Source organism: Cuculus canorus, chromosome 17 (assembly GCF_017976375.1).
Source record: "Cuculus canorus isolate bCucCan1 chromosome 17, bCucCan1.pri, whole genome shotgun sequence".
NCBI classification, from domain to species: domain Eukaryota; kingdom Metazoa; phylum Chordata; class Aves; order Cuculiformes; family Cuculidae; genus Cuculus; species Cuculus canorus.
In genome coordinates, this window is record NC_071417.1 from 7,716,605 (window position 1) to 7,740,463 (window position 23,859).

Consider the following 23,859-nt stretch of genomic DNA (forward strand, 5'->3'; position numbering starts at 1 on the left):
CCCAGTGTAAACAAGTGCTTTGGCAGAAATGCCTGATGTTATTTTTAATGTGCCCTTGCGAAACTGCTGGCTCGACGCTATCTTGGCTCACAGCTCCTGATTCTGACCCGGCACCGTGGCGGGTGGGACAGAACCAGGCACGGGAGGGACGTGGGTGTGGAGCACCGAGCTGACAAACCCTGAGCAAGACGGATAGCCCCTGGTATTTAATTAAACTTTGGGAGAAAACAGCTTCAAACTGCTGCTTCCAGGCTGCCCCGGGAATTCTAGATTCCAGGGAATCTAGATCCAGCTGCTGCATCCCTGTATCCTCCACCTTCTATCTCCTAAGTCTCACAGCACGCTGGCACTCGGTGAGCTCCGCTTGTTCGCTTCCCTCTTAGATTCCATCTATGTGGGACAGTTTAATGGACAGTTGCGGGGCAGCGCAGCCGCTTGAGCTGAGCTGCTGGTGTTCCCCTGGGCAATCGAGGGATGGGGCAGAACCAGTATTTACACAGAGAAATCCATCCCTGCCCGCTCACCCTCTTGGAAAGTGCCACTGGGGACCGGGTGTGAGCCGAGTCCCAGGCACCAGCACCTTCCTAAGCCCTCCTGGCTGATGCCAGACTGGGAACGCTGGCCGGTTTGACCACGCAAAGGAGGTTTCTGCTGATTTGAGGCTCCAGAGAGGAGCAAGGCTGCTCGATGTTGGGCTCCTGGCTGGAACAGGAGCTCCCTGATTTTTGTTTTTGTGTAGCAAACCCTTAACAGCTGAGGGCAGGAATTAGAGCCCTTCTGTTTTTCTGTTCATGTTTTTCTGTTAGAGGACTTTGTCTCAGTCTCCTGAAACATCAACAGATTCTTTGAGCAACTGTAAATGCTTTTAAACCTGTCCCTTAACTTTGTGTTAATTTTGGCTCCAAGGAAGAAATGGAAACACGCTAAAAGGGCAAATTATAACTCCCCGAGGTGTCTGTTTGTAGCAGTTCAACAGATTTGTTTCTCTTAGGACACCACACCACATAAAAGTATATAAATAAACACATCTGAAGAAGCATAATGGACTGGGGAGGAGGGTCTTGAGCATGGGAGCACAAGCACTGGGAACTCGGGAATTGCAGAGGGACCTGGCTGTTAGCATTTACTGCGACGGTAGAAATTTCTCCAATGATTTAATGAGGATTGTTTAATCACCTGCTGAAATGCAGTTGTTCTGGCTGGACTCTCACCAGCCATGTGAAACACTCAGCATGAGGGGGGAAAAAAAATAGCTGTAAAGGATTTTGTGCTGTATTTCCATATCGCTTGTAAAAACTGAAATTAATTCAGCTCATGTTGAGCTTACACTACTCCTCCACAGGGCAAAATCCTGCTCCAGAGCAGTTCTACAAGACTGAAAGACCAAATCCTGCCCTTGTCCTGATGCTGGGTCTGGAACGGCTTCTCCAGAAAGGTTTGTATGATTCCCTTAAATACTAGTGAGCTGTGTAAAAGCTACGTGTGGCTGCACCAAACGAGCTTGGTGGCAGGACATAACGAGCTGTCAGTGTTGCTGTCGTGGTCGCGTGGGTCTGAGCAGCGCAGGCTGCACCGGCTGTACGGCTGCTCAGCCCGACAAGCGCCACAGGATTCGGCCCTTGCCATCAACAGCTCAGGACTGAGGTATTTAACAACTTATCTGCATTCAGTAAACAGCAGGGATGATGGGCAGAGAAGGTGACGGGCTGCTTGCAGGTGGAGGTGCAGGTTCTTGCCAGCAGCACTGCCAGCCCTGTTCCTAGCTCGGGGCTGCTCTTGCCGCTGTGGATGCTATCGGTCTAAAACGTTATCTTGCCACATGCAGCTCGTGTTTCCTATGTTGTTGCTGGATTTGTAGATTTAACACCTGGGCGCACTGCTATTATCTGCAACATCCACCAGGAAAAGCAGAGGATTAATACTGCTCCCATCACTCAAAGCCTCCGTGTTTGCAGCACCTGAACTCGTGGCCGGCAGCAGGTTGGCACCGCCACGCGCCGCAGGATGGTCACAGTGTCAAAAGGACAGATAAACTGATGTCACCTCTGGTGGTGATGTACAAGAGCTTCCATCTCTGCTTCACATCCTTTGAACCCCAGAGCTACTGAACAGCGTTGCCTTGAAGCCTTGCTCCTACTTTGTTTATAACTGTGCCCGACAGATGGATTTTAACATCGTGACCTCTCCTCAGAGAGCTGGACTAAGTAAGTGCTTCACTTTTAAATATTGAAATAGTATGATTAGGCTTGTCAGGAAGAATAAAATAGCTTTGTAACTTGTACAACCTCTTTGCCACGGAGCTTCGCTCTGCAGATGTTGGCTGTAACATGGCACACGAGCTCCTTGTGCTCTCCCAGAGTGGGAAGATGTTAAAGGAGGAGTGGATCTTACTCAGGGTTAATCAAGGCAGGGTTGTGGATGCTGACAAAAGCCAGAGGGCTGTGGGTGCAGCCTGTTGGGGAGCAGGCACATGGGGCTGACCACACACTGGGACCCCCTGCGCCCTCAGCACAGAGCAGGGAAGACTCTGTCAGTTTGTGCCCTTGGAGGGCTGCAGCCCCAGAGGCTGTGCTGGGCGTGTTGGCAGGAAGATGGGTTCCTGCAGAATGACCTGATGAAGAGAACCCATGGGAATAAAGCCTTGTTTGTGTCAGGTACCGTGTGGAGAACTCCATTGCCTGCCACACAAATTGATATCGCGAGCTGAAGGTACACACGGGACCTATTGCAGTCACTGGTGCCCAAAGGATGCAGGTGAAACCCAAACCAGTCTGAAGAGAGTGCCTCTGATCACTACGCATTCAATTTTGATGCTGTCACCCTCACTTGACAGTTTTGATTTTAGAGGAAAGGCTGGTGCTCCATGGTTGTGCTTGAGGAGAGGTTTCATCACAGCGTGGCTGTGTGTTGCCCATGTTGGTTCACCACGGAGAACATGAGAAACAGCTCATCAGCTGATGCCACATTCCCCTGGTCTCAGTTCCCTTTGGTTGCCATCACTGTTTGACTGATTTCAGTGTCTTCCTTCCGTTCCAGCCTGCTGAACAAATGAGCACTGCTGAGAGCACTGCATGGCCCTTGCCCACTGCGGGGTCCTGTACTTCTTACAGACATCTCCCTGAGCCCTCTGTGTGCTCTGGGGGTCTCTGTCCTCTTTTTGCTTCCCTTCTGACCAGACCATCAAAATATCATTTCTCACGTCCTGGCCAGCCCGGGTGCAGAGCGCTCTGCAAGGCCCTTGGGCTATGAGAGAGGCTGGAGCGGGCAGGGATGCACGGTAAGGGACCTGCAGCTTTGCAGCAGGCTGGAAAATCACATGTGGCTCAGCCCATGTCCCCAGGGCAGCTGCTGCACTTTGCTCTTCTCTTTCACCTCCTACTCCCAGCTGCTCTCACCGTATTTTTGGCTGGGAGAAGGAACTTGCGGCTGGTTTGTGGTTAGAGCAGTTGGCATTTCTATGTATGACTAAATCAGAATTGCTTGGTCAGAAGTGATTGAACATTGAGAATTCAATGCCCACGTTGGTTACGCTGGTGAGCAGCACCTCTCTGCACGGCTGTGTTCCCCTCTGCAAAGGCATGCGGGGATTTGCTCTCGGGTGACACACAGCAAAAGCCTGGTGATGTTGAAACTGGGTTTTGCTCAAACTGCTTATTGGTGGGCAAGACCATAATGGCTTTTATTTGCTCTTCCCTGTCAAATCTGCGGTGAATGAATGTTGATGCCTTTCACTGACGCACGGAGGGTTTTGCTGTTTTCTAGGTTATGATGTGCAGGGCTCCTTTCAGCGGGCACAGGTGATGTGGGCAGGAAGGGCACCCGTAACTGCACCCAGCAGAGCTGGGAAGCAGCAAGTGCCCCTTCCCTATAGTGAGTGGTCAGAGGAGAAAGTGGCTTGGACAGAAGCTGTGAAGAGTGCTCAGGATGGTTCTGCAGCAGCCACTTGTCTGCCCACAACTCGCTGGGTTCAGGTGCGGCGTTTGAGAGTGAAGCCCGTTGCTTTCTGGGCTTGTTCATCCCTTGTCACTCCAGTTTTGTTAGGGCAAAAAGCCCCTTAAGAGAAAAGCTGTGAAATTATGCAATTAACTTGGTTTGCGACATTCATGAGATTCTGAAAGGCATTTCCTTTTAAAGAAGCTGTTGAGTTCTCTGATGCAGCTCCCGGCTCTGTCTTCCTGGTGGACCACCGAGATCCGCTGACTTCTCGGTGTTGTAACCACACAGCTACCAGCCCTGCAGCTGCACAGCCGCGCCAGCGCCCGCCCTGTGCCGCCTGGTAAAACAGACACAGAGGGAAACCCTGGTAGCAGGGATGCACTGTTCTTGCTGCGTTTCCTGCCAAGGTCAGAATCTGTGCAATGCTTGCAGGTAGGATTCCCTGAATCAAGCTTTAGGAGCTGCAACAAGTTAAAAGGAACACAGTTTTTCCTTCCTAACACTCTGATCCGGTTTGAGCTCAAGTAGAATCATTTTCTAACTTTTCAGCTCAGTCTCGTCTGAGTAATTTCGTTTCTGAATGTTAACTGCACGTGTTTCAGGCTGTGTTTCTCTCTAGCAGTGATCACAGGGCATCGCTATGCTGAGAGGCTGTTGCTTGTCCTTGTCCCTGGAGAAACCTGGGCCACCTTGGAGCTGGTGGGGCTGTCTGTGAAAGGGAAGAAAAAGGCTGGCACCTGCAGGGAGGTGCAGACAGGAGAGGTGACCCCAAGCTGGCCAACAGAGGATTCCATCCCATATACGTTACATTCGGGGATGAGTTTCCCCTCATCCTATCCCTGTAATCCCTGATCAAAAGCCCCTCCCCAGCTTTCCTGGAGCCCCTTTCAGTCCTGGAGGCTGCTCTAAGGTCTCCCTTCTCTTCTCCAGGCTGAACAACCCCAGCTCTCAGCCTGTCCTCATACAGGAGGTGCTCCAGCCATCGGATCATCTCCGTGGCCTCCTCTGGACTCACTCCGACAGCTCCATGTCCTTCCTGTGCTGACGAATCCAGAACGGAACACGGGACTCCATACAAACAAGCAAGCAAGCCTTAACTAATTTTTGTGAACTTCCATTTGCATTAACGTTCTTTTCTGAAGGAGTAACCCTGCCCTTATTTTTTTTACGGAGGAAACTGGTAAAATTGGGTAAAATGTCTTTGCTGATCCAGAATTATGAAAATAATTTGTATAAAAGCTAATATACACCCCCAAGTAAGGTTACTCCCCGTTTTTCTGTCTTGCCTTCATGTGGTATTAGCCAAGTTACATTTATGAACATGGCATCTGTCATTAGTTTTCGGTTGTAACTTTCCCTCTCTGCACGTCTGTAGCAGAAGTCGGAGCACACAGAGCCAGGCTGTTCTAATTTTGTGCCTGCATCATAAACTTTTAGCACAATAGAAAGAAATATAAATAGTATTCAGTCAATTAGAGTGTCCTCTTATCTTGAAGGCATTTAAATTGTAACCAGGAAATATGAGCTTGCTGCACATGAGGAGTTTCTAATTGGTAAAAACCATTTACCAACCCTTTCCGATGGGAGTTTTAGGAACAAGTATCTTGTGGGGGCAGACTCCAGCGTTTCCAAACAGTCGAGACCAACACAACGAAATACAGGCTGTGATTCTGTAACTTCTGCTAGATGAGGAAAAACAACCGAGCATTTGTTACGCTGTCTTCAGATTCAAATTGAGCCTTATCTACAGCGCTTTTGTTCCATTATGCAATGTTTGCGTTGGGCAATTAGCTAAAGCAGACAATTATTTTCACTTTCCATTAATTTGCAGATAACAGTGTCTCCAAAAGTTAACTTTAGCTTTAGCAAACGATGATGCATTGCCGAAGTTCAAGCCTTCTTGCTCCGTTTTACGGTATTCCCATGCCAGCCCCAGCATCCTGGGGTCGTTGGTGCTTGAGGTGAGTCAAGTAAGGTTCACCACGTTTTCAGCTGCACAGTACCAAACAGCTATCAGACACCTTTGGATGTTTTGATGGTTTTGAAGTACCAGTGGCCACAAAAACAAGCCCACCTCGACTAAGTCGTTACTAGTTCAAAGAGGAGCCGATATTTTGGCAGCTTACAAAGCTTTTATGGACAACCTGAATGGTTCAGGTGGAGGTCAAGGGATCCAGCCGTGCTTGGAGCAGGACCAGCTTCAAAGCGGGAGCAGGTTGTCCAGTGCTGTGTCCCACCATGGATGGAAGACATCTCCTGGAGGCCAGGGATGTGCCAGTTGGCAGCCTTCCTGGGGAGGATTCTGCCCTTGTGCCCATCAGGATCTCCCAGTTTCCCAGCACCATTGGGAAGAGTGTGCCCTCAGCAGGTTGCAGGATGTCTACCAAAATGCATGACTTCATTATGGATGACTCACGTGTTTGCGGGGGGGAAGAACCTATTGATTTGGTGGGTATGATCAAATGATCTATGGAGAGGCTACGGATAATTTTGTGGCACCTCTTTGTTTCTCCAGACATAGAAACCTGTCATTTTGTATGTACTCACGTTTTGTAGCAATAACAGTTTTCCCAAGGGTCTGTGTTTTTAGGACCTTTACTCAAATTACTTTAAAGGACTTTTCCATTTTCACATTTTTGATTTTTACAAAACTTCACATCAACAACAACAAACCCGAGTGGCAGCTTGGAGGCTTGGTTCTTTCTAGAATCTCATCTACCTTGTTTCTTTCTTTGCTGTCTCTCTCTAGAATTATACACCTTCCTGCTTTAGGATTGCATATCCAAGACACGAACAAGAAATTGAAGATATTTATTGAATCTGAACTGTGCAGTGCTCCCCCCACACCAGTTAATGTCTTGATACTCTAATTTAACAGATTTCCTGATTTTAAAAGCTTGGTTTTAGCACTCTCTAGAACAGTACCTGATGCTGTTGCTTCTTCTGCAACAGGCTCTCTGTCTCCCACGTTCCTTAGGGTCACAGAACGAGGTCCAAGGTAAATTATGGGAACGTGAAAGGGCTTCTGAAAGATCTGGTAGCCACCAGCTAAACAGTATCAGAAAAAAAACTGAGCTGCGCCAATAAGTGAGGTCCCTGAAAAAGTCTGGAAGTAAATTGGCTGTAATTAAAACCTGAAAGAAACGACTTCATAAAGAAGAAGAAAACGAAGAGGTGGGCTCTTTGTAAATGATGATCTAAAAAGTGTTCTGGGTTGCAAGAACTCATTTCAAATGTATTCATTAAATAATATTTGAATCATTTACCAGTTTGAACTCTACTGCACTGCTAATATCTTCAGGGGATTTTTTTTTCCCAGTAACAAAGAAGGCTTTGTTCCTGCTCAGTGCTTGGGCTGTGCCTTGGATATGAGTTGGAAACCCGATAGCCTGACATCGCTAGAAGTCTTCGAGTACAATGTGAGTTGTCTGCAACCGGGATTAAATCAGGCCTTTTGTACTGAGATGCTGAGGGGCCATGGGATCTGAGAGAAGCGATGGGTATGGATGGCAGGAGGTTTTTAACCCTTTGTTCCTGTGATGAGGAGCTGGGAGGGTTTTGCTGCTGCGAGCATTTGCAGGGAAGGCGGGTGCCAGGGCTGCGGTGAGTACCGGTCGCTGTTGCACCCGAGTGATTCATGTTGAAAAGCAAATAGTGCCTTATGTGGAGCAGATGAGATCCACCCCGTGTTGAGCTGGGATCCCTAGCTGAGGGGTGTCCAGCTAGCTCCCTGCAGCACCCCATCCCCTCTGCTCTGCTCCCAGCCTGCTGGGCAGCAAGGCCGCCCTGCCCTGCTGCCGAGCACGCACTCGCTGCCGTTGGGAAGGCTCTTCACCTCTTCTTGTGGGCAAAGGTGCTTTTTGAACTGGACACATCAGGGCGATGAGCCAAGGTTTGCCAGTGGCTCAGAAATGTGAGTTCTGTAGAATCCTGTGAAGTAACTTGCTAAATATTAAATACATCATCATCTTGATTTGCCTGGTGGCTTGAATTCTGGGCATCACATTCTCAACCGTTTCTCTTGCTGGCAGGGCACGCAGCTTGCTCTTCAGCCAAGACCAGGAGATTGGGACCCTTACACAGGGTGCACCAGGAACGAGAGCGTTACCAAAGACCCCGAGTGCCTGGGAACACGCCGGCAGCACTCAGGGGATGTGAGACGAGAGTGGAAAGCGAGCGATGCTCAGACAGGCGGCCCCATGGGAGGGTCTCCAGGAGAAGTCAATCTGGTCCATGTTGGGTGAGTTTCCATGAAACAGTGACATCTAAAACTGCATCCATCAGCCCCCACTGCTCCCCCAGTGCCATTTGGATCTGCCAGGGCAAAAGGACACTGTCTTGTGAGCCATAGGAAGGACTTAAAACTCTGCGGGTGAAATGTCGTGGGATTTTGGGATGTGAAAAGGAAGCACTAGGATGAACACTCCTGGGAAGCTAACGCTTAGGGAAAATTAAGTCATCAGGACTTTACAAAGTAGCCTCTGGTTCTCCCCTTTCACAACAGTTCAACTTATAAGATGATGAAAAATGAATTAACTGCAGTGGTTTGCTGGCATCACCCACAGTGAGCAAAACTTTCCAGATGCCCAAAGACCACTCCTGCTCTACCAAGCTTCCAGAAATTCCTACCTGGTTCAAGTTTAAGAAAACAACAGAACAAAGTCAATCATACAAACTCCATCATAAAATACCAAGGAGAGTTAAACACCAGTTATCCATATAGAGAGGTACTATTTTTTATGTAAGTTTTACTGAATTATTTTAGGAAATATAAAACTTTTACAGTTCCTGCAGCCAAACTAATTCTTTTGTGCTGTATATGTGATCTAATTTCTTTTTACTTCCCCTCCATCCAGTCAAATGTGTGATCCTGCAGTGTGTGTTTTAGAGATGGGAATTTGAAGGGGGAAAAAAGCCCCAACTGTAGTGCAATTATCACAGATCGGAAGATTTCCTTTAGTGTTTCCTAGCATTTTCAAGTCCAACCGTACAGTCTCAATGTTGCATTATTTTAGCACTGCTTTGCTTTTTAGTGATCGAAACTGAAAAAAATTCATTCAACGTGTACGCCTCGGTGTCCCATGTGCCATAAAGGTTTTCAACTAGCTGACAGAAACAGGACCCAATGCATTCTTAATTAATGCAAAAAAAAAGCTGTTTGTAATGGAAAAACGTACCAATATTGCAAAAAATATCAGGATCTGCACTGAAGTATCTGAAAAAAACAGGAAAAATATAAAGGTTGCAGAGATGTAATGGAACTTAACCAACCACACAGCCTTGCAGGAGGAACAAACAGAGAGATCCTTGGGAAGGGCTGAGTTCTGAAATCACTGCCGGTCCCTGCTGGAAGTGACTGGAACAGTTTGAGTGCCTTAACTCTTATTATTCAGTTATGCAGTTTTTAAAATGGGAAGCAGTCAAATGTCTGAAGGAATTTGGTTCAAACTTTCCAGAAAACAACGTTGTTGGCAAAACGAAGCATGAAATATTTACATCGGCAAGGCGAACCTTTCAGAAACTGAATGCAAATCAGGATTTACAGATGAAATTGTCTTTAATCTCAATTACAAAGCAGTCACCTCCAGACATTCAAGCAGGGAAGCACAAGGAGTGACAGAGGAGATCGGATACGTGCACATCTTTACATGCTGCTTTTCAGCGCGACGCCCAGCGCTGCCCAGCTCGGGAGGCCAGCGGCGTGATTGTCCCTGGAGCAAACACCCCAGAGATGCCAGAGCCCGTGCAATGCAGCCCTTCGCCCACACCGGCTCCAGCTGTGGGCACACGTGGGGCTCTGGGAGCCGTGCTCCTGCCACTAAGAGCTCTTCCATACCTCAAAACTCCTCACGGTTCTGAGGAGCCAAGGGCGATGCACACAAATAAACACCATCTCTGGAGAACGCCGTCCCTCGTTATCCTGTTCTGCATTCGCTGTGGAGCTCCTCTGATGATTTTATGTGTTTGCCTTCAGTTCAGTCGCCCTGTTCGCTCTGATTCTGGAAGGGAGGAGATGCAATATTTTCCCTCGCTGTTCTAGGGAGAAACGTTGAAACTCTTCCCGATAACATCAGCCACCAGACTCGGGGATCTGTCCTTCATCTGATTTGCAAAGTAACCGTTGGGAGCCCATGTTCTAAGGGCAGGACCCATCCCTTGGGCCGGTACACAACGCGCAGCGGCAACCAAATGCTCTTTTGTGTTGTTCCAGATGGCCGCGCTACCAAACACCGTAGAGGTTATTTAGTAGCTAAAATTTATATACCTGAAGCCTGAAATTTATTAATGAAATTATGAATGTATTACTAATGAATTGGCATCCTTACAGAGCTGGGGGTACAATCGCCACAGGAAAAGTAAGATGTGGTTTTGCTCGATGGAATTAAAATGCTTATTGCTAATGGCTAGCTGGGCTGAAGTTTTTCAAGCATATGGGCTTGTTTTGTACAGTTTATGTGGTGGTTTCTTCGTTAGATTCTCAGTGGTAATGAGCCCACACAGTTGATTGCTGCAGGGAGAAAAAAAATCATTCTGAATAGGTTTGCTGAATAATTATGAACTGAGCTGAACTCTTACATTTGCTTACTAATTGTATGGTTCGTGATGTTTTATGTATGATGCATTCATTTTGTTAAAAAGGGTTGGGTTTTTTCTTTTTTTTTTTGCTGAGCAGCAACTTTTCTCAGCGCAAGTTCAACAGGCACCGAGGAAGGAGGTGAATTCAAGTCTGATGAATTGATGTTGTCCAAATTTGAGGGTTTTTTCAAACATCAACCCCACCATTTGGTTTTCAGAGCTTGCAATATGAAACCCCAAATTGTGCTATTGTCTCGAGAGGCGAAATAAATGAATCCCCTCAACTTTGGATTTGGCAGGAGCAATTACTATTGTTAATTTAGAAACCAATCCCCTGCAGCTACAACTATTTCAATAATGCCTTTCCCTGCTTTCCCCCCTCCACAAGATGACCAAAACCCAAAGATTGAAAGTAAAAATATGTTTTGTAAAACATACTTTTCACTACTCAGTCCAATTTGAGAGAGGTTTTTTCTGCCTGGCTGGGTGACCCGGGACCCTCTGTGACCAGAGCACACCCATGGGTGCTGCTCACAGCCCCGAGCCGTGTTTAGCCCAGAGCAGGTTCCAAGCTAGAAAGTGGGGCTGAGCCACCTTCTGACATTTTAACAAATAGCGAATGTTTGCACCACGGGTGCGCAGAGCCCTCACTGTTGCAATCAACTCACGGCTTCTACTGTCAAAATATTTAGACTGATATGATTTTCATATTTGCTGCTGGCCAGTTCTAAACAACTCCTGAGGGTGACCCATCCCGTTCTAAACAACTCCTGAGGGTGACCCATCCCGTTCTAAACAACTCCTGAGGACGACCCATGCAAGGGCAAGTCACTCTGCTGAAACTTTCAGAGTTAACATTTGCTCCTGGAAGACAGTGACGCCCAGGCCAGCGGTGGAGAAGCAGAAATGCCGCCTGCTGAAGGAGCGAGGGGCTGGCCCAGCTTGCAGAATACAGCAGCAAGACTCACTGCTGGCCCTGGCAGGGACACCCGCGGCTCCTGTTGGTGAGCATGCACCAGAATGGAGGAAAGGGGAGGATTAGCGCTTGCCCAGAAGCTTTAGAGATGGCCCAAGGAAGTCTCCATCCCTCTAAAGGCGTTCGCAGCGTCATTCTGTTCCTCCAGAGAGAGGAGAGTCATTCTGTTCCTCCTTGCTCTGCCTGCAGAACACACAGATTCTGAATCCTCCAGGAAATGCCAGGTGAATCTCATTAATCAGTAAAACTGTGTCTTTTCTGGAGCATTTGGTCTCTTCGTGTAAGCCAATGTTACAGCAGGTATCTGCGAAAGACACAACTCCCTATTTCAGAAAAAAAGCTGAAATTTCAGAGAGGGCTGAGGTCCTTTTGCATCAGGAAAAGTAATTCTTCACAGCAGAAATCTAACTGTCTTACAGGAGCAAGTAACTTCCTTCCTCACCACTTGTGATATAACTTTCATTGTATCCAAAGTGTGGAGAGAACCTCGAGAAGTACCTGGATATAAACACAACAATAATGCTGTGATAAAAAGGGTCAACTACAAATGGAACCCATCAGTATGACAGTAAGTGATTTCAAACAACAGTACTGAAAGATCTATCGTCCGGCTGGCGGGTGGTATTTTATGCAGAAAGTAGCTTTTCATGCCACCCTGGACTGAATGCACCAACAAGACACGGATTCTAGCTGCAAGAGCAGCAGTGTTCCTTCTCGAGGTGGACGTTCACTTGCTGATGTGTCCCAGCGAGGCTGATCATGTTCCTTGCTCACATTAAAGTCTTACCAGCCGGAGAGCCACAGCCCTATTGTGCAATTCTGTACTGGCAGCACTGGCAATAAAGCACCAATATTGTTTCAGTTTACAATGCTCTTACTTGTTCTGTTGCGCCTACTGTTTAGATTGGCACTCTCAAAATTAATCCAGCTTTTTTCCTTTTCTTTTTTTTTTCCTTTTTTTTTTTTTTTTTAAATAATCCAGTTTTTAAGTCGGATGCTATTTTGGCCAGAAAAATACTGGATAATAAGTGAATTCTAGTTTACACAACGAATTATTACCATTCCATGGCAATAACGAGTCACAATGCAGAGCTGAGTGCGTGCCACATCTGCACGCAGCTGGGTACCACTTCTCCGTGCAGTTCCTTCCCGCCCCTGCAGGCTTGCCCTTGGCAGCCACAACCCAGCACGCAGCAGAGAAAACATCTCCTTGGGAGCAAAACCTGAAGCATGTTCATGCCCCTCCCATGAGGTACCAACTTCAACTATTTCCCTTAGGTGACTGAGAAATCGCTCCCACGTTAATACTAAGAGATGAGTGTCCTCAATGAAAGTGTCTGCCTCTTCCTGCGTTCAGGAAACGGTGTTAGATCTACCATGAGCTTTGTGTCCAGGATGAGGCATGGATACGCTGCACTTTCTTTGCTGCCAGCAGCCCTTTCACCAATCCCGGCTGGAGCAGAGGGAGGTTTGAGGCATGGCAGGGAGCACACTGAGCACATCGCCCACAGCAGCACAGGGGCTTGTGCGCTGCAGGAACCTGTTTCTGCGCTGGGACACAACCTGGTGCCCATGAAAGTCAACAGAGAAGGTGTTCTGGGGGATCAGGGAAATGCTCTCCAGCGAGCCTGCAGTGGCTCTGAAGCTTCTGGAGCTGAGTTGATATGCCAGAGCAAGGAACCCTGGAGGACCAGATTATGGGTGGTGTAAATCTGGAGTCCTCAGTGCAGGAAGGATTGGATGTGTTGGAGCACATCCAGAGAAGGCCGTGAAGATGATCAGAGGGGCAGGAGCCCCTCCCATATGAGGACAGGCTGGGAGAGTTGGGGTTGTTCAGCCTGGAGAAGAGAAGGCTGTGGGGAGATCTTAGAGCAGCTCTCAGTACTGAAAAGAGCTCCAGGAAAGCTGGGGAGGGGCTCTTGATCAGGGAGTGCAGGGAGAGGATGAGGGGGTGCAGGGAGAGGATGAGGGGAACAGTTTTCAGCTGAAAGAGGGGAGATTGAGATGGGATTGTAAGGAGAAATGTTTTCCTATGAGGGTGGGGAGGCCCTGGCCCGGGTTGCCCAGAGCAGTGGTGGCTGCCCCATCCCTGGAGGTGTTGAAGGCCAGGTTGGATGGGGCTGAGCCACCTCCAGCCATGCCGAGCAATGCCAGGATCCTCTGAGGCAACCCCAGCAGTGCTGAGTCGTGCCAGGATGCTCTGAGCCATCCCCAGCCGTGCCGGGATGCTTTGAGCCATCCCCAGCCGTGCCGAGCCAAGCCGGTCCGTGCACCTCCAGCCTTGCCGAGCCGTTGCGGGCTGCTCCGAGCCCCCCCCCCAAAGCCGCGCCACTCCGAGCCGAGCCGGTCGGTGCCGCGGGCGGGCGGCAGGGGTCGCTGTGCCCGTTCGCAACGTTCGCTCCGACGGCGCGCACGCAGGCGCAGAGGCGCGCGGGGCCCCGGAGCCGCCCTTGCCCCGCGGCTCGGCGGGTGCGGGGTGCGCGGTGCGGGGACCCTGCCCGCTCTCTCCCTCCCTCCCGCCGTGACCGCCGCTCCGAGCGAGGTTTCCCCGTGATCCCTTTGTGCCGGCGCTCGCTGCCCCGCGCGGCCCCGCACGCCCCTGTCACTTCGCTAAGTAATAATTTCCATGTCCAATTCCATTTCTTCTCCGGTTCTGAAATCTCCAAGCCATCAGCAAGGAGGATAGTTCACATGAAAACTAATTACACAAAATCAATATTTAATCACAGTGCAGCATCCTGATCCTGCAGAAAAAAAATCCCTTTCAAACTCTCCTGCCATATACAAATACTTCGCGGCCGCTTATTTATAGATCTCATTTATATATATATATATTAATTTTTTTTTGTGGGAGTAATTTTCATTTTTATCTTTTTTTTAACTATCGACATGTGCGAGCCGTGCGCACCCCGAGGGACTTCTAAACCCCGGGACCCGGTGGATGATTTCTCCTCCAGGGCGCTGCCAGCCCTGCTCCCGCAGTAACGCCCGGCTCAGCCCCGACGGGGACCGGCTCGGGGCTCCCGGGACGGCTGGGGGTGCGGGACCGGGTCCCCGGTCCCCCCGGTCACTCCCAGCCCCGGTGCCCCCCCACTCGCTGCGGGATGGATGCGGGCGAGACCGTGCCCGTTCCCGGTTCCCCCCCGCCCGTATCAGGACGGAGTAGCCTGGGTCTCCGGTCCCACTGGTCGCTTCCAGCCCCGGTGCCCTCCGCCCGCTCCGGGACAGATCAGGGCAAAGAAACGTGGGTCCCTGGTCCCACCGGGCCCCCACCCGCCCGCTCCAGGCGGGGTACCGCCGGTTTCCCGGTGCCCCCTGCCCGCTCCAAGACCGGTTAGGGAGGGGTAGGGCTGGTTCCCCCGGTCGCACCCAGTCCCGGTGCCCCTCGCCCGCTCCAGGACCAAACCGGGCAAAGTAACGGTGGGTCCCCGGTTCCACCGGTTGCTCCCATTCACGGTGCCCTAACCGCAGCGGGACCGCTCCGGGCAAATAAGGTGGGTCCCCAGTTCCACCGGCCGCTCCCAGTCCCGGTGCCCCTCGCCCACTCAAGGACCTCTCCGGGCAAGCTAACGGGGGTCCCCGGTTCCACCGGCCGCTCCCAGTCCCGGTGCCCCTCGCCCACTCCGGGGCCGAACCACACAAAGGTAACGGTGGGTCCCCGCTGCCCCCGGTCGCTCTCAGCCCTGGTGCCCCTCGCCCGCTCCAGGACCGATGCGGGCGGGGTAGCGCCTGTTCCCCGGTCCCACCGGTCACTTTCAGCCCCGGCGCCCCGGCCGCAGCCGGACCGATCCGCGCAACGTAACGGTGGGTCCCCAGTCCTCCCGGTCGCTCCCAGCCCTGGTGCCCGTCGCTCGCTCCAAGGCCGGTCCGGGCGGGGTAACGTGTGTCCCCGGTCGCCCCCATCCCCGGTGCCCCTCCCGCCGCGGGCCCGATCCGTGCGGGGCGTCGCGGGTCCGGTTTTTCGCGTCGGATCCACCTTAAGCGCGAGCCCCGCCCCGGCGCTGGCGGCGCTCATTGGCGCAGCCCCGATGGCTGAAATTCATCGCTGAAATGCAAAACTTGTTGCTGCTCCGCCAGCGCCGGGTGAGAGCGAGGGAGCGCGCAGGGGAGCGCGGCGCAGCCCTCCCGGCCCCGCCGGAGCCGTGCGGGCGGCGATGCGGCGCGCAGCCCCCGGGCGCCCGTGAGCGGCTGCCGGTCGTCGGGCGGCAGCGAGCGGCGAGCCCGGCGCGGGCGAACGGCCAGGATGTGAGCGGGGCGGCGGGGAGCGGCCATGCCCTCGCGGTGAGGAGGCGCTCGAGGATGTTCGGGCTGGAGCAGTTCGAGCCGCAGAGCAGCAGCCGGAGCGGCGGGCAGGCGGAGCGGGGCTTCGGCCAGCCCGGACTGAGCATGAGCGCGCATTTCAAGGCGCCGGCTTTCCCCGCGGACCCGGCGCTGGGGGCGCTGGGCGAGCCGCCCCTGCTGGGCATGAACATGAGCCTGCCTGGAGATGCTTACGGCTTCCCGAGCCGCGGCCCCGCCGAGCTGCACGGCGGTGCGGGAGGAGGAGGAGGAGGAGCAGGAGGAGCGGGCATGCAGCCGGGGGTGCACGGCTTCTTCGGCGGGCAGCAGGGGCACGGCGGCGCCCACCACCCCCACCAACACCCCCCGCACTTCGGCGGCAACTTCGGGCCGGACCCCGGCGCCTCCTGCGTGCACGGCGGGCGGCTGCTGGGCTACGGCGGGCAGACGGCGTTCGCCGACGGCTACGAGCACATGGCCGAGAGCCAGGGGGGAGAGGGCTTCGGGCAGCAGCGCCCCGACTTCCAGCATCACGGCGCCGGCGGGTCCAGCCACGCCGTGCCGGCTCCCTGCCTGCCCCTCGACCAGTCCCCGAACCGCGCCGCCTCCTTCCACGGGCTGCCGGCCGCCGGCTCCTCCGAGCCGCACGGGCTGGAGCAGCGGCGGCTCCCGGCGCAGGGCGGCGTGGACTCGCTGGAATACAATTACCCCGGCGACGGCCACTTCGAGATGCCCGTGTTCTCGCCGTCGGAGCCCGAGGGGCAGCTGCCGCACTACGGCGCCGGGCGGCAGGTGCCCGCGGGCGGCGGCGGCGGCTTCGCGGGGGCGCCCGCCCTGCCCCGGGCCCCGGGCATGGCCGTGGCCAAGGCGCACCCGCCGCAGCAGCACGGCGTCTTCTTTGAGCGCTTCGGAGGGGCTCGGAAGATGCCCGCTGGGCTGGAGCCGGGGGCCAGCGCCAGGCACCCGCTGATGCAGCCGCCGCAGCCGCCGCAGCAGCCGCCGGGCTTGCTGGCCAGACAGAACTCCTGCCCGCCAGCCATCCCTAGGCAACAACAAGCAGAAGCCAACGCTCCCAACCCCAACCTGCAGGACAATGGGCCCATCATGCAGAACCAGCATGCACAGTTTGAATACCCTATTCACAGACTGGAGAACAGGAATATGCATCCCTACGCCGACCCCGTGTTTAATATGCAGCACCCTCCTCCGCAACAGCCACCAAATCAAAGACTGCAGCACTTCGATGCCCCTTACGTGAGCGTGGCCAAGAGGCCGCGCTTCGACTTCCCCGGCAACCCCGGCGTCGAGCGCTGCGCCTCCTGGGGCGGCGGCATGCACGGCCCCGCCATGGAGAGCCACCTCTCCCCGACGGCGTACCCCGGTTTGCCGGGCGAGTTCACCCCGCCGGCGCCCGACGCCTTTGGGGGGCCCATGCCGCACGGCGGCCCCGAGCACCCGGCGATGGCGCAGCGCCAGAACGCGGCCCTGGTGATGAAGCAGATGGCTTCGCGCAGCCAGCAGCGCCTGCGACCGCCCAGCCTGCAGCAGCTGGGGCACCACGGCGAGGTGGCACCGCCGGGTGGTTTGCCCCCACCGGCCTTCGAGCGCGAGCCTGGCAGCGGCAGCCGCGGCGGCTTCGACCCATCGACGCCACACATGGCTCCCGACAGCGCGTGGTTTGCGGGGCCGCCGCCCGGGGAGCTGATGCCGCGGCGCATGGCGGCACCGGGGCTGCAGGCCGAAGCGGCTCCCCACGAGCTGGGCCTGCAGCCGGGCGGCACCGCCGTGCTCTTCCGACCGGGTGCCGGTGGGCTGGGGCTGCAGGAACCGCTGCGGATGGCGGGTGAGGGGCCGGCGCAGGCTCTGCCCTCACCTGGCGTCCATCCGCCCTTTGCGCCCGCCATGGGTGGCCTCTCGCAGCTGCAGTCTCCGGGCGGTGGTGTGGCGATGCCCAGTGCCCCCGCTGAGCGCCGTGGCCCTGCCGACTTTGCCACCCAGCCCGGGTTCCCCTTTGCGGCGGCCGCCCGGCAGCCGGCCACGCACGGTGCTGCGCCCACCCTCAGCGCCTCGCCGGGTGCCTACCCACCAGCCCCACCCGAGTTCCCCCCGCCACCACCGCCACGGCCCGCTGCCAGCAAGCTGGGCGCCCTCTCTCTGGGCTCCTTCAGCAAGCCGGCCAGCAAGGACAACGTCTTTGGGCAGAGCTGCCTGGCCGCCCTCTCCACCGCCTGCCAGAACATGATCGCCAGCTTGGGTGCCCCCAACCTCAACGTCACCTTCAACAAGAAGAGCCCGGCCGAGGCCAAGCGCAAGCTCAGCCAGGCTGAGCCCGACCCGCCACCACCCTCCGCCCCAGAATACTTCCCGGCGGGGCCACCGGCGGGTGGCGGTGGTGCGGGCAAGGCGGCGGGTGCTGCCCCGCTGCTGCCCGCCGAGAGCAGCCTCTCGCCCGGCTACGCGCTGGAGCCGGCGGCCGGTGGTGAGGGGAAGGCGGGCAGCGGGCGAGGGCGGGGACGGCGGAAACGGGACAGCGGGCACGTCAGCCCTGGCACCTTCTTCGAGAAATTCTCGGCCACAGAGGGTGGCGGGGCTGGCGTCAGCCCGGGGCAGCCGGCGGTGCCGGTGGCGGCGGGGGGTCCGCCGGGGGCTGTGGGCGCGGAGCGAGGTGGGGGGACTCCCCACGACAAGCCCCTGACCTCGCCCTCCTGGGGAAAGGGTGGCGAGCTGCTGCTGGGGGAGCAGCCTGACCTGATGTCCTCCCTGGACAGTGGCATCCAGAGCGTGACCAAGTCGGACGGCAGCTCCCCGCACGTGGACTTTCCCGACGAGGTCAGCACCAGCTACGGCAACGAGGATGAGGTGTCCTCCAGCTCAGACAATGCCGCCTCCAAGGCCACCCGCAGCCCGCTGCTGGGCGGCTCGCCTAAGCTGCCCCGTGGGGAGCACGCACTTCTCAATGGACAGAAGCCCCTGGCCCTCAGCCTCCTCAGTACATCTACCTCGACCCCCGACAGCTATGGGCTCAGCACCACGGCGGGCGCCCACCCCGGCACGCCAGGCATCGAGCAGGTGCGGACCCCCACGAGCACCTCTGCCCAGGAGGAGATCCACCCCTTGGAGATCCTGCAGGCGCAGATCCAGCTCCAGCGGCAGCAGTTCAGCATCTCGGAAGACCAGCCTTTGGGGCTGAAGAGCAAGAAGGGCGAGTGCGCGGGGCAGAATGGGGACAGTGACCTGAGCAGCTGCTGCTCGGAGGGCGTCAAGGGCGCCATGAGCACCATCGACCTGGACTCCCTGATGGCGGAGCACAACTCCACCTGGTACCTGCCTGGTGAGAAGGCCCTGATGGAGGGGCAGGAGGAGGACAAGCCTATGGCACCCTGGGAGAAACCCAAGCCCACGAACCCCAGCAAAGAAGGTATCAGTTGTCCCAAGTGGGTGGTGGCCCATGGGAGGACAGTGGGCTCCTTGGGAAAGGGGCAGTGGTGGGATTGTGGTGCAAGAATGCTGGGCACACGCCAGCCCCTGAGCTGCTCCACTCCTGGTGGGAACAGCAGTGGGTGCCGGATCCCTTCCTGCACTGGGCCGGGGAATGCCGGGTGGCTCTGCTGGAGCAGCTGTTGGCAGGGCTGAAACGCCTGCTGTCCGGCTGCCTCGCTGCACTCCCTACCACCAGCCCCATCCTGCCTCCTGCGGAGCGGCCGCTGAGGGCTGTGGTAGCGTGGGTTGGAGTGGGTCTCGTGGGGTGCTGAGCAGAGGGGCTCCCAGCCACCCCCCTGCCCAGCTCCCACGTCTAGGGTGCAAGGAGGGGGGCTGCAGGGGTGGGGTGCAAGGAGGGGGCTTCCACAGAGCCCCATTAGAGATAGGGTGCAAGGAGAGGGCTCTCACAGAGCCCTGTTAGGGTTGGGGTGCAAGGAGGAGGCTCCCTCAGAGCCTTACTGGGGACGGGGTGCCGATTCCTGACTGAGCCTTCCAGTTATTTCCCTCAAACTGTTAGAGAAATCTCCTTAAACCATGAAAACACAAATTAGTCCATGATGCCGTCCCTCTGATTGCAGGTATTTCCCTGCTTACACTAAGAGTGATAGCGAACTGAAAGGCTCTCCACATTTTTTTTTTCTTTAACAGAAAGGCAATTTAAATTAAGGCTCCGCGTCTGCTAGTGTAAAACTTGCTTAGTTGACAGATGTTTGATTTCGACATTAGTTGTCATTTTTGATCCTTCCGCGTGTCCAGAGGGCATCATCATTCCCCAAGCTCAGGAAAAAAAAAAAATAATAGAAAGCCCTCTATTGTAAAAGCTGTTTAAGATAAAGCTGATTATAGATTGAATTGGTTTCTATTTTATCTCATCCAAGCCATATTTTCCACGCCGCCTGACTGTGTGTGTGAAAATTACAATAGATGCATGTGCAAGTGCCTGCTGTATGAACGTACACGGGTGATTTTTTGATGTGCAAGAAGTACACGTGTGTAATTTAAGCAATATAAACTCATTATTCATGCCGAGGAAAGTTGATGTTTTGTTACCGCTAGCTAGTTCGGAATTGTTTTCCTTAGATTAGGTCGTATAGACGGACTTTTCACAGTCCTCGGCATTTAGTAATTTTGCTAAGAAAGGTGTTGGGAAAATCAAAAGGGAGGTGGTTTGGAAACCAGGCGATTTCCTACTCCTGGTTCTGGTTGGCTTTTCAGCTTTGGCTTTCTGAAGCGTGAATCCTAGCCCCCACGGTTTGTCTCTTTGTTCATGTTTAATGCCCAGCGCAGGAGACTCTCATTTCAAGCAGGAGTGTTTAGCATGCACAGCAGACTCTAGGAAGCCCATCAGCATTCTCCATGCTTCACCCAGGCAAGGACATAAATTGGTTTGTTTGGGGCCCTTCTTTTCCATTTTTAAATGGAGTTGCACACAGCATCCTTCCTGGCCCCTTCTCTTTTATTGTTTCTTGTACACAACATCTAGATCTGACTGGATCAATAGCTAGTTAGCACAAATCACAGTTCCTGTCACTTCTACCTTGGCAGGCTCGAACACATCTACGTCCTCTCACAACACATAGACGCACCCCCCTGTTGTGTGTGCACTCACACGCACACAGATACGCAGATCTGCGCGCCGGGCTCTAGTTAGAAATAGGTTTTCAAAGAGTATTCTCAAAGAGATTCTACAGATCTTAATTTCGTGGTGTAAAAAAAGAAATGCCTGAGCAGCGATTTAATCCATAACAGCACATTTATTAAAAGTATAATTTGGCTTAAAATCATGTATATTTTCTGTATGTGTGTCATATGGAGCGGTGCTTTCTTTAACGTCTTTAACAGCACTCCTACGTTCACTTTGATCACCGCTATTCTTAGCAACATCTAGTGAAATAAGTAATTGCTTTCTGGTCGCGATAACCACAATGTTGCTGTTAAAACAGTTCATCAGTTGGAAAGAAAACCATTTAATCAGTGTTCCTATATAAGGATATGTTTCAGTATTTCAGAGGCTTAACATAAAATAGCAAACGAGTTTCACAACAATGCACAGAGGCGCTGGTTTTGTTTCACACTTTAGTCACTTGAAGGATTTGAATGGGTTGGTTCCTCGGATGACGAAATTCATATAGAGCAGCAGAGAATTTACTTTAATAGTTGTTGGAAATGATAAAGATACAATAGGTGAGACAAAACATGCTGTTCTTCTCAGTTAGTAGAAATAATTTGACTTTACATTGCCGTACCCCCCGAGTGTTTGAAACTGTGTTTAAGAAAAGGCTTTATTCATCCAGTGGTGGTGATTTTATACTGTTTTAGCCGACTGGGATTTGCATCTGTGGTGTTTGTTCCAGCAGTTCCCCGGTGTATGCATGCAGGGTGGATGCACAGGCTGCCGACAGCGCTCCTCCAAATCCCGAGCAGTTCCTAAACGCGCTGAAATGCTGCGCAGAGGAGCATTTGCTTTTTCTTAGTAATGTGGAATATTAATAGGGAGATTATTTGTGAGACCCAAGTTCCCTCACCAGTACGGAGACATTGTTTGGTAGGCTTCTTAATTACACCTGCCGGGATGGGAGGCAAAGCGGTTTGTGATTTATTCCTATTGTGACACAGCCCCGATCCGCACCGGCTGCTCTGTGGGCTCCGGGCAGGGTGGAGCGAAGGATACAGGGTGTCGGGGGGCACGTTCCCCCTTGTTGGAGCGCTGGGTTCCCCTTGCTCTCCTCCCATGGCCCGAAGTGAGTCCCAGGGAGCAGAGGCTCCGGCTTTTCTGCTGGCCGTGGAAGGGCAGCTTTGGAAGGGACAGGCTCCCTCAACACAGCGGGATTGAGAACTCCAAATACTCCTTTAATGCCCAGATTACAGGGGAAGAAGCAACTTGTTTGAGTTGTTTTAATGGCTAGGCAGCTTTCTTCTAGCTCATCTCTTTTTTTTTCTCTTAATGTCATTAAAATGATTTGCAAGTGTCCTGCGTTCTGTGAGTTTTAAAGGTGGGTGGGAGCAGGTCCCATTATTGCAGACACCTGTGCTGGAGGTACCCCTGCAGCACATCCACACCTACATCGTTAGAGATCCTCGTTAGCGAGTTCTGTGCCTGTGCTCACATGTTTCTGAATTTAACATAAATAATGCTTGCTGGTCATTGCTGAAATCCCATTTTCCATGAGGTGTTTTCTCGGTACATCATTTCTCCTACTAACATGTTTTACGTGAAGTGGCTGACAGTTCTTTTTTTTTTTTCCTCCAAAAAATGCTTTCTAGAATTTCATGATTCCCACTGCTGTGCTGCTAGAGCTGAGAGGGAGATATGATAATACTGAGTCTAGAGGGTTTGCGTTGACTTCCAGCACCGCAGCTCTAGCTAACAAAGAATAACCAGATCACATTCACTTAACAACCCAGGGCTAGTTTAATAGGTTTTTGCTCTGTTTGGTTTGACTGAAGCAGAACAATTTCCCCTTCAGTGAGATGTTGATTAGTATTCTCTAGGAACCCAGTAATTAAGTTCTGGTGGGCTTTGTTTTTAGTTTTTAATTGGAATTTTGGAGGTCACCTACTGCAGATGTCAGGTGAAGACAATATGTAACCTAGAACCAATGTAGGTGTTGGCTGGGCAAAATGGGAATGTATTTATTTGGTTGCTGGCCTGGCTGAGCTGATGGGCACGTGCAGGGCAGCCCTTTTAGTTTCCCACTCTGAGTTTTTGTTAATATTCCGTTGCAACACCAACCCCATAGTTTGGATGAGCCAGTGGGCCAAAACTCTTGATGAAGCAGTGTGGAATGTTTGTACTTTACTACCAAATCTGTTAACAAAGGTCAGATTTGGTCCAGATGCAGCGAGAAGCCTTTGTTTTCTTTCTCTTTTTAGCATGGACTGCAGCGGGCTTTTATTTTAAATACTGCTGAATGATTTTAGAGGCTTTACCACGGGATGAGGTTTGTGTACCAAGACTGAGTTTGTCAGATCTCTTGTGAGGTATTTGAAGCACTTAAATATCATTGCAAGCAATATGTGATTCGGAACGGGTTTGTGCTGTGGGAAGGGTTGCTGGGAATGAGTTCCCTGACGAAGCTCAGCGCGCTTTGCAGCGATGGATCGGTGATACCCGCTGCTGCTTTGTTTGCTTGAAAGGGCTGCTTAAACTTACACAAAGAATCTGAACAGTCACTGGAAAAAAAAAAAAACCCGCTGTTCCCTTTGCCAAGAAGTTCTGTGATGGGCTCTGCAAATGCGAAATCCAGGTCTTAAATCAATGATCGTGGCTAGGATGCAGATTTATGGGGAGAGACTAGTCCCATCGCACGTTGTGGGAGAGGTCAGTGTGCATCAGGTTTGGGTCGAAGATGGTCTTTTGAGCTCTTCTGACCTGTTAAAAAAAAAATTGTCAAGAGGTTGTCCCTGCTTGGCTTGGTGTGAATGACAGCAATATTTGATTGTTTACTGTGACTCACTGCCGCGTTGAATATTTCCTGCTAGAAAATGGTCCTGTTTAGAAACGTTTCCCTTTGTTTTATAAACCTTCTGCAGGGTGTTTGTAGACCTTTATGGCAAATGTTAGAGAAGGCGAGGGGCGGCATTTTCAATATTATTTGCTGTTGCTGCTGTAA

General features: G+C 52.8%; 1 protein-coding gene across 1 annotated transcript in view; it reads left to right on the forward strand.

Annotated features, from left to right (window-relative positions):
• Window positions 1-15,533: 15,533 nt before the first annotated feature.
• The window catches only part of MN1 (MN1 proto-oncogene, transcriptional regulator), a 40,561-nt gene continuing 32,235 nt past the window's right edge, over window positions 15,534-23,859 (forward strand). Inside the window, exon 1 of the mRNA XM_054082472.1 lies at window positions 15,534-19,184. Coding sequence (XP_053938447.1) covers window positions 15,539-19,184 — 3,646 coding nt within the window. The 5' untranslated portion in view covers window positions 15,534-15,538. The remainder of the gene's footprint in view (window positions 19,185-23,859) is intronic.